Source organism: Mus pahari, chromosome 1 (assembly GCF_900095145.1).
Source record: "Mus pahari chromosome 1, PAHARI_EIJ_v1.1, whole genome shotgun sequence".
Taxonomy (NCBI): domain Eukaryota; kingdom Metazoa; phylum Chordata; class Mammalia; order Rodentia; family Muridae; genus Mus; species Mus pahari.
Window position 1 is genome coordinate 114988356 of NC_034590.1, and position 11158 is coordinate 114999513.

Consider the following 11158-nt stretch of genomic DNA (forward strand, 5'->3'; position numbering starts at 1 on the left):
AACTCAGAAATCCGCCTGCCTCCGCCTCCCAAGTGCAGGGATTAAAGGCGTGCGCCACCACGCCCAGCTCATTTTACATTTCCGCAGAAGTCACTACCAAATGTGGAAATGTGAGCAAGACTCTCAGCCTGTCTTTAAGTCAACTGCCCGTAGGATAGATGGGGTCGCGCGGGAGCATCTCCTCAGGCTGTGCCTAAACTCACTTTTGAGTTTTGTTTCCACTAAGAGTGCCTGCCAATCTCACTGTTTTCTAGCACGCCTACTTACGGACGGCAAAACGGAGCCCCGTGTTTGATGTATAGGAAGGAAGGACAAATGGCTTTGATGGGACCAGGGTCGGCATGGCAGGGCCTCACCATCGCAGTTAGCTTCATCAGAGCGATCCTGGCAGTCGGCCTCCCCATCACAGCGTAACCGCAGGTCCACACACTGGCCCCGAGCGCAGGGGAACTGAGAAGCAGAGCACACTGGGCAGCCTTCTTCATCGCTCTGGTCAGCACACTCAGGGAAGCCGTCACAGCGCCAGGCTCCGGGGATGCAGTCGATCTCACCAGTGGTACATGCAAACTGATCAGGGGAGCAGGTAGGAGGCTCTAGGGGAGGGAAGGAGACCACAATCATACGGGCTTCACCCAGCAGTGCCCTGGGGACCATCTCCTGCTCATGTGACACCTCCAGCCCCCAGCACAGATAAAGGCAGGGATGAAAAAGTTGCTTTCAAACTTCCTTATAATCAAGGATGACCTTGAGCTTCTGATCCTCCTGTCTCCACCTCCTTAGTACTGGGATTACATGTTTGTAACACCATGCCTGATTAACACAGCACGAAGGATTGAACCCAGGGCCTTGTGCATGTACTCTACTAACTAAGCTATATCCTGAACATCTCTCTGTCTCTCTCTGTCTCTCTCTCTGTCTCTCTGTCTCTGTCTCTGTCTCTGTCTCTGTCTCTCTCTCTCTCTCTCTCTCACATGTATGTGGAGGTACATATACTTATGCAGACAGAGAGAGCATCTTTCTCCATCACTTTCCACTTTAATGCTTTGAAAAAGGGTCTCTCCCTGAACCTGGAGCTTGCTGGCAGCCAGCAAGCCTCGGTGATGCCGTCTCAGCCTTTCTCCCCATAGCACTGGGGTCCCTACATGTCTCTTTTCTTAGGTAAGGAACATGGACTGACTGTGAACTTTGAATTAAGTAGCAATCATGACATTCACGATATTCAGGATGGAAAACCTGAGATGTTCCTAAGCATCTCAAAGCCTCAATCTCCTCTGTACACCCAGGTGCTGATGCATGAGTGACAGGCCTGTGGTGTAGGGACAGGTATGTGGCTAGGCCAAGCCACACAGAGTGAATGGGGGCTATATTGTTGAAGCCCTGAACCACTTTAGGCCCTGGTCTGCCTTCCACTTGCCTGATGTGTCACAGGGCTTCCATCTAAAGGCCTTAGCAAGCCCTTCATCCTGTGACCAGACAAGTGGCCATGGAAGATTGTAAAGTGTCTGTGTAGAAAATACACATCTCTCAGGCTGTGAGAAGGGACCTCAAACTGAGGATGAAGGAATGTGCCTGTAATCATAGCACTTGGGAAATGGAAAAGGATCTGAAGTTCAAGGTTCATTTTAACATCAAAAACCCAAGGCCAACCTGGACTGCAAGAGACACTGTCTCAAATACCAAACAAACAAATAAAACCAAAAAAAAAAAAAAAAAACCAAAAGAAGAGACTTCCAAATCTCATGGTAGTTTAGGCACAAGCTCCCAAGTGGAGAGCCAGGCCTGGATCAGTGGTGGCCACTCCATAGTCCCTGCTCTAGGCAGGAGGCTCAGGCACCCACTGGAGCCACACAGACAGCAGCTTCAGACCACAAGTCTGTTTACGCCACTAGAAGCAAAAGGGATGGACAGACACAAAATGCCCTCTCTGTTCTTGACCAAACTCTAAGGTTTGAAGTGTCGGGCAAGGTAAGAGACGTCAGACCAGTGACCCAGGAGCAGGACTAGCCTTTAGAGAACAAAGCATACAGGGGGAAGTCATGAGCAAGGATGAAGCCTGGTGCTGGTGAGGACAAGCAAAGGAGAGCTCTTCCCAGGCTGCCCAGCACACAACAGAGACGAAGCCCAGGAGGGAGGGACGCTTAATCATGGTGGCACTGAAGACTGTCACTTTTATGGCCATTCCCCACAAGTGCTCTGTTACTTAGAGGAAAACCAGCCTGTCAGGTAGATGGTCTCAGTCCCTACAGGGGGAAGCAGAGGTTCACAAAAGGCATGTGCAGCTGAAAGGCGCTCATCTTAGAGTCCAGGATTTGAACCTGGGTCTTCCCCTCCTGTTTCTTGATGATACACCACCATCCACCATCACAACCATGCAGCCCCAGGGGAAAAGGATATAGGGAGCGGGGAGGAGAAAGGTCACAAGCAGAAATCTGTTATTAGGGGACCAGAGAGACCTTAAGAGCTCTGGCTGCCCTTGCAGAAGAGCAGCGTTCAGTTCCCAGCACCCATCTGACAACTCGTAACTCTGGTTCCAAGGGATGTGCTGCCCTCCTCTGGCCTCTGTGGACACTGTACACTGCACAGACATGAATGTAGGCAAATATTTACACACACAATTTAAAAATAAATCTTTGTTTAAATCTGTTGTAAATCCAACAACCCTGTCTGTAACTGATAATGGACTAAGTGATCAGGAAAGAGAAAAGACGGCTGATCTGTACTACTAATCAACTGAACCTAATACATTTTTCTAGAATATTACACCTGACAACAGCAGAATCCCCAGTCTTCTCAAGACTACTGAAACATTTACCGAGACTGAGAGACTGAGTCCAGAACACACGCAGGCCATGGAGCACACGTCAGTGTGTGTGAAGAACAGAGACGACACAGGGAAGCTCTCAGGCCACAGGAGAATTAAAGTAGAAATCAGAACAGAGACAGCTGGGACACTCCTAAGTATCTAGAGATCAAATACTTCTGGGCAAGCGTACTTACCATTGAGCCAACCTGCACTTCACAACACACTGCTAAACAGTGCTTGGGCTGAAGAAGTTGTCTCTCAAATTTTTTCTAAATATTTCAGCTACTGGGAAAGGGACCAGTACATGTCACACAAGTGTGAGGACCTGAGTTCAATCCCCAGCACCCAATGTAAAAAGCCAAGTGTGCTGACACATGCTCGCAACCCCAGTTCTGGGGCAGCAGAAACAAGAGGATCTTTGGAGTCACCGGAGAGATAGTGCAGCCTAATTGGCAAGCTCCAATTCCCAGTGAGAAGCCTTGTCTAAAAAAGCAAAATGAGGAATAACAGCCACGATTAATCCCTAGGCTCCACAGCGCGCGCACACACACACACACACACACACACACACACACACACGTGTGCACACACACACACACACGTGTGCACACACACACATCTGAACTATCCAAAAACTAAGATACAACTTATCTATGAGATGCAGGAAAAGCAGTTTTTAGGGAGAAATTCATAGCACTAGATGCATGTGTATGTATGTATGAGAGAGAGACCGGTCGACCATAAGTAAAGAAATGGCATGCTTTGGAGAGTCAACGCCATCAGGGACTATAGTTTTAAAGCATGCAAGGCAGTGATATGGCTCCTACTCAAAGGCTGAAGTCTCACTCACCACCACAAGTCAGCAGGTTCTGCAGGAGCACCAGGTGGACAGGGCATGAGCAACGTGGTGTTCCATCACCCTTGGCGATGCAGATGTGGGAGCAGCCGCCATTGTCTCGGGCACATGGATGGGCTGCTGTAGGGACACAGCAAGATGGAGTTGGGTCAGCCTCTACCTTCCTCCTCAGAGCTCAACATGTGTGGAAGGCAAAAGCCAGACTCCTATAGAAGACCATCTCATTTGGTCCCAACTCCCAGTCCCGTTGATCAATACCAACATGGAACCTGATATTAAAACCCAGTCTGGCAGCAGTGCTGTACCTGGCACAGCAGTCGTGCCACTGGCACGAGATCAACCCAGTCACCATTCCAGCATGAAGAGGGAAGCTCTGGACAGCTGATGGGCCCTGTGGGGCTAGAGAGGAGTCAGACTGCTGTAAGGGTGTGGCTTCTGCTAGGTATGTCAGCCACACTCCAGTGGACGGCCCCACATCTAGAAGTGTATGATATGGGCAGTACAAATTGGAGTTGATGGGCTATTTAAAAAATTAAAATTAGCCTTTAATCCCAGCACTTGGGAGGCGGAGGCAGGCAGATTTCTGAGTTCGAGGCCAGCCTGGTCTACAAAGTGAGTTCCAGGACAGCCAGAGCTACACAGAGAAACCCTGTCTCAAAAATCAAAAAAAAAAAAAAAAAAAAAAAAAATTTAAAATTAAAACATGGTGGGAAAGCGTTAGAGGGAAGATTAGGAATGAGTAGGATCAAAATACATTGTATGAAATTCTCAAAGAATAAAATATTTAAAGAGAAAGAGAACACAGAATCTGGAATACCCAATCTATCTCCCTAGCCCCACACCCCTACCCTTCCAGTCCTTCTGAAGGCCTGTGACTTTGCAAGAAGCTAGGAGAATGGAGAGACCCTGCTTGCCCTGTTTACCAAAAAAGGGAGGGAGAGGAAAGTGGACTCCAGGTACAGACCTGCTTAGCACCAGGGGCCTGAGGGGAGGGGAGGACTGGCAGCGTGGAGGGGCAGCCACAGTTCTGAGCCCTGAAAAAGCAGAGTGTAACCCCCAGGGCGTCTGAGCAGTTGACAAGAAAGGCTGTCCACTTGGGTACACGTTCCCCAGTGGCTTTGCACCTAGGGGAGCGGATGGAAGGTGACAGAAGGTCCCTTTTTCTTTTGGTAATTGCAACTCTGAGACTTGCACTTTCCAGGAGAGGTACATGTCACTGAAGCACTAATGCGAGGCAGCAGAACCTTCAAGGAGTGGGACCTAGTGGGACCCAGCGGGAGGTGTAGCTCAAGGGTAGAGCACTTATCCAGCATGCATGAGAGGCCTAGATTCACTGTGAGGGCTGCAAAAACAAAACGAAACACCAGGAGCCTGTGGAGAGCTTTTGGGTGATAGGGGTGGGGGTGGGGTGGGAGTGAGGAGGAGGTGTCTTCACAGGAGACAGTGGGATCCCACCTCTCTCCTCTGTGCTTGGGTTCCTGGCAGTGAAGCATGTAGCCTTCTTCATCATACAATTATTGCCATGATGTGTACTGCCTCCCCTCCCCCCAGCTCAGAGAATTCCAGCACTCACGAGAACTGTCAAGAATTCCAGGCTAGCCTGGGCTAACTAGAGGCTATGACTCAAAGGCAAACTGGTAGATAGATGGTAAATATAGGCAAATGACAGAGATGGATGCATGGACAGAATGAGATTGGTAAAGTGTGGGTAGGTAGGTAGGTAGAAGACAGACAGAATTTCTTTAAAAAGCAAGTTTGGGTACTTCTGTATATCAGCAAACAAACTGATTGCAGAGGGAGACCATGCACTGGCCTTCGGTGCTGAGCCCATGAGCTCCTCAGGCACACGGCTCTTGCACCAGCAGCCCATTTGATGCCAGCAGGGCTGATTCGCCTTCTCCCAGGAGACCCCACCACAAACACTGTCCCCTCTCACGTACAGAACTCCTCCAGGCTGACTTCCTCCACCGCATGGATGCCCGTCAGGTGGGTGACACGGCCCTGGACCCTAGTCCGTTTGTCCCCAGTGGTCTTCTCCACGCGTTCGATCATCTGCTGCTGGCGGTCGATCCAGTAGAGGTGCCTGCCCAGCACCGTCAGACCTACTGGCTGCACGATGTTGGCATCTTCTAGGGTCAGGCGGTTGGCCCCTGTGGTTAGCATAAAGGTTCCATGAGTGGCAGCCCAGTGAAGAGCCAGACCCACTGTGCTCAGGAGAATGCAGATTTAGAGAAGGGGCCATTTGAGTCTGGGGCATTTCTATACTCTTCAGGGCTGGGAGCTGAAACAGATATCATAGGGCGGGCCTAGGGTTCAGGATCATACCATCTAACTGCACCATGATCACTGGCCTCTGTGCCTCTGTAAGCATGGTGCTCTCTCTCCTCATTCATCGTGTGTGTGCGTGTGTGCATGTGTGTGTGTCCACCCAGAATTTATGTGGACGTATTTATCTACATAAGTGTGCATACAAATGAAGGCCAGAAGTCCCAATCTTATCATTTAAGGTGTGTATGTGTATGTATATATGTAGTATGTATGAATGAATAAATAAATGAATGAATGAAAGAATAAAAGACAGGACCTGTGTAGCCTCGGCTGTCCTGGAATTCTCTTTGTAGACCAGGCTGGCCTGAAACTCACAGAGATTCACCTGTCTCCGCCTCCCAAGTGCTCAGATTAAAGCATGGATCAATACACCTGACCTTTAAATATTTATTTTATGTGATTGGGTATTTTGTTCATATGTATGTTTGTATACCATATGCCTACAGTATCCAAGTGACTCAGAAAAGGGCATTGGATCCCCTGGAACTGGAGTTACAGATGGTTGTGAGCTGCCATGTGGGTGCTGGGAAGTGAACTGAGGTCCTCTGCGAGAGGAGCCAGTGCTCTTAACCACTGAGCCATCTCTCCAGCACCCTTAGTTTTTATTATTACTACTTTTACTCATGGGGGAGGAGGGTCATGCCACAGAACACCTGCAGAGGACAACTTGCTAGAGGAGTAAGTTCTCATCTCCCACCACGTGGGTCCTAGGGATCAAACTCCTGTCTTCAGACTTGGTGGCGACGGCCTTTACCCACTGAGCCATCTGGCTGGCTCTCCACCTTACTTTTTGAGACAGGATCTCTTACTGAAACTAGAGCGTACAGATTTGGATAAACTGGCTGGCCAGAGAGCCTCAGGGCTCCTCCGGACTCTGCCTTCCCAACACTGGGATTGCAGGCGTGTGCCACAGTCCTCGGCTGGGACTGCAGGCATGGGCCACAGTCCCCGGCTGTTTTCAAGGGTGCTGGGGATCAGAATTCAGATCCTTCTATTGCACAGGAAGCTCTTTACCAAGTGAGCCACCTCCCCCATCACACAGCTTTTACTAGAAGGCGCTAGGATCCATAGTCCCGGGGCTCACAGCCAGGCTCCCATGGTGTTTGGATTACATATGAACATACAGAGCAATAGCAAAATACTAGGCTCACAGCAAGCTGAGGCAAGATGATAGCTGCTAGGCCTGTTGGTAGTAAGGAAGGCTGGGAGCGTGTGGGCAGGTCACCCCTAACAGTTGCAGAGCGAGGACTCGGTGGCTGGAGACATCCAGGGTACATACCGGAGAGGTCACAGCTTTCGATGCGCTTCAGGTCTGCATCCACCCAGAAGAGCTTGCCCAGAGCATTGTCCACCACAAGGGCCACGGGACGGATGAGGCCTGTGGTGAAGAGGACCTCACGCTCTGTGCCATCTAGGGAGGCTCGCTCAATCTTGGCAGCATGGTCCTGCATGTTGGTAAAGTACATGTACCTGCGGAAACATAGTACATGGAAGAAGCAGCTAAGAAGTGGGTGCTGTGAGCTCCCACTGCCCCTCATCCACAGCATCAGCCCAGCCCCTGACCCTCTGCTGTCCAGGGAGCAGCAGCCCTAGCCCTTCACAGTTGGTCCTAGAGGCTGCCAGGTCACACCTCATGGGGGGGAGGGGGAATAGTGTCCTTTAAATTCATGCCACCCTGGAACTCAGGGTATGAGCCTCTTTGGAAATGGGGTCTTTGAAAATATTAGGATTGAAAAACAATCCTCGTGTGTGAGGGTAGGCCCCGAATCCAGCGAAAACTGCTGAAAAGAGAAGGCCATAGAGCAAAGAGAGGCAACGTGGTCAGAGGGAAAACCTGAAATGGCAAGACCGCGTTTCAAAGACAGTAAGTGTCTAAGACAGTATATGGATCAACACTGTAGCCACAGGACATTTGTCTCCCTGCCTGCCCAACTGCCAAGGCATATCCCCATGCCTGCCCACCTCCTCAGAGGGTGTTCACTCAGCGAGCGACCTCCAGCAGGTGGCTCTACTTAGCTATCTGTGGGCTGTAAGACTGACATTGCCATCACCGTCACAGAAAGGGACACCAAGCCTCTGAAGGCCACATCACCTGCCCACCATCACTGGGGTAGTGAAGTACAGGAATCAGGATATGAATACTGGCACATCAGGCTCTGACCATCACTGGGAACCCCATAGACACCACCCTGCCAGTCTAACACCTGTCTCGTATGTCTGCCCCACAGGCCTTAAAGGCCAGCGAGCTCTCCTGCCTGAGCCTCTGTGCAAGCTCAGCTTTGTCCTTGAGCTTCATAGGCACCTGTCCAAGGCTCTCTCACCAACAAGGCACTACAAGGACCAGCACAAAAGGGCACTGGGGGAATCCCAGGAAGGACACGCTTTGAGTTGTGTCTGGGGTAGAATCCTGCAGCCGCAAAGATCAAGCTGAATAGACTGGTACAAGGCCCATGCAGCAGGGTTGACATCCCCAGGGTCCCCAAACCACCACCTTCTGTTTGTTCACCTGGGAATCCTGGGTACCACACTGGGATCATTGGCTAGCCCCCAAGAAGCCAGCACTACAGGTACACAGGGGGGCCAGCGAATGACTACATGGCCTGAGCAGGTTGCAGCCCTCACCTGTCCCACCCTGGGGACACCTACCCTCGCTCAGCATTGACAGCAATGGCCCTTGGCTTGTCACGGTCCCCTCGAAGCACCACTCCCATGGCATCCCCATCCAGCCGGTGGACATTGATGGTGTTGGTGGCCTCGCAGGTCCAGAACAGTGTCCGGCTGTAGATGTCAATGCTGAGGTCATGCGGCTGTCTGTCTGGGCTCAGGCTTTGGCTGGGCGAGGTCAGCATGGAGGGCTGTAAAAGAGAAGCAAACCACGCTAACACCACACTGTCATGCACCGTGAACTCCCAGGGAGAGCAGAAGTTCAAGTCAGCCTCAAGGTTAAGATTTCAAAGCATGTAAGGCATCACTTGCAGACCCGGCTCTTTTAAAAACAAGTTTATTTATTTGGTTGGTTTTGTGCATGTGTGTGTGCACGCACACCTTTCACAGTGCCATGTGAAGCTCAGAGGACAATTTGTGAGAGTTGTTTCTCTCTTTTACCCCATGGGTCCCAGGATTTGAAATCAGGTCATCCATCAGGCATGATTTCAAACACCTTTACCCACTGAACCATCATGGTGGCCCTCAACTTAGATCTTAGTGATATACCCATTTACGAATACACAGAACAAACTAGAAAGAGTCCCAACAGACTCTAGGTCCCATGACAGAATCCACCAGAGGACACTGGCAGGCTGTCAACTAGATAGACATGAGACCTGAAGCCTAACCTCTCTCCCTTCAGTCCCACTGCTTAGGACTCAGGCTCTTGGCTTTTGATGTTCAAACCTTGTTCTTTTAATTCAGTGGCCAGGAGAGTAGGGATGGAAAGTAGGAATGGAGAGCACAGGGATACCTCTCTTCGTATACACTCTTCTTACGGAGAGAGGACCCAGGCTGCAGAGCCAGGCAAGGGGCATAGGGCAGGTGTGAGGCTATTGGGTAGAAGGGTGGAGCAAGGCAAGGATGAACAGAGAGTGATGGGAAGGCAAATGCAGGTAAGGCGTATCTGGGACAGTCAAGGAAACAGGGTAGGGAAAAGTGGGAAGGACTGGGTGCCTGCAGGAAGTTGTCTGAAGCAGACAAGGGGAGTAGGGCAGGTAGGGTCTGAAAGTCACAGGGACTTAAGATTTGTACCATGGGGCTGGGTGGTGGTGGCGCACACCTTTAATCCCAGCACTTGGGAAGCAGAGGCAGGCAGATCTCTGAGTTTGAGGCCAGCCTGGTCTACAGAGTGAGTTCCAGGACAGCCAGGGCTATACAGAGAAACCCTATCTTGGGGGGGGGGGGAATATATATACATACATACATATATATACATACACACATACATATACCATGGGGCTTTCTTACACAAAAGTTATAGTCATCCATAGCACTCAAGGTGACTGTCTGGGAGGTGACAGCCTGGAGCCACTGGCCCAGCCACTATCTTCACCACTAACAGAGGAGGAAAGGGAGGAAGGAGAGGAGAAAGAGGATGGAAAGGAAGAAGATGAAGAAGAGGAGAGTCGAACCTGTAGCTGTGACTTGATAACCTAACAGGTCAGGGAGGATTTTTATCATACAGACCTTGTGCTGGCTTGTCTAAATTGGCAACCTGATGGCATCTAGTATTCTCTGGGAGATCACCTGGCTTCTGGGCAAACTGGTGGGAGATTATCTTGATTGGGTTAATCTAGACCAGAAAGCCTACTGTGGATAGCACCATTCCTTGCCTGGGATTCTGGTTGCATAAAAAGAAGGCAGTGAGGGTCTCTGGTAAGCCTGACGACGAGTTTGCTCTCTGAAACCCACATGGTAGAACAAGAGAACACACTCTCACGAGGTGTCCTGTGACTCCTGAGAGGGGGGGAGGGGGAGTAAGAGGGGGAGGAGGGGAGAAAGGGAGAGGGGGAGGGGGAGGGAGAGAGAGAGGGAGAGCAGTAGACTGGCAAAAGGGCTCACTGAGTAAGGATGATTGCTGCTAAGCCTGACACTGGATCCACACATTGAAGGAGAGCTGACTCCCACAAATTCCCCTGACCTCCACACTTGAACCTTGTCACTGCTCACATACATACACAAAATAGATAAATAAACATAATAAAAATTTAAAGTGAATTCAGGCTTAGCATTCAGTAATACTCAATTTCATTTAAGGGAAACATAAGAATGAAAAAGCCAGTTGAGGTAGCACCCAACTGCAGTAGCCCCGGTACCTAGGAGCCAGGAAGCAGAAGGACGAGGAACCAGCCTATGCTACAGACTAAATCTGATGCCAGCCTGGGATACAGAAAAACCTGTCTCAAAAAAAACAAAACAAGCAAGGAGGAGGCAGCTCAAGGGTTAAAGAGCTTGCTGTGCACGCAGGCGAGAGCCTCAGGAATTCACACAGGCTGAGCATGACAGTCTTAAAGGCAGAGACAGGGATCCCATAGCAAGCGCACCAGCGAGACTATCGGTTTGACTGCGAGACCCTGCCTCAGTAAGATGCAAGACTCCCAACATCACTGTCAAGAATACACACATAAGCCCGGCCTGGTGGCGCATGCCTTTAATCCCAGCACTTGGGAGGCAGAGGCAGG

General features: G+C 50.4%; 1 protein-coding gene across 1 annotated transcript in view; it reads right to left on the minus strand.

The window, feature by feature from the left end:
• Window positions 1-11158, minus strand: part of Lrp5 (LDL receptor related protein 5) — a 105347-nt gene that overhangs the window by 14053 nt on the left and 80136 nt on the right. The window contains exons 14-18 of the mRNA XM_021222372.1: window positions 8634-8842; window positions 7267-7457; window positions 5600-5809; window positions 3654-3779; window positions 357-593 (exon numbers count right to left, since the gene is read on the minus strand). Coding sequence (XP_021078031.1) covers window positions 357-593; window positions 3654-3779; window positions 5600-5809; window positions 7267-7457; window positions 8634-8842 — 973 coding nt within the window. The remainder of the gene's footprint in view (window positions 1-356; window positions 594-3653; window positions 3780-5599; window positions 5810-7266; window positions 7458-8633; window positions 8843-11158) is intronic.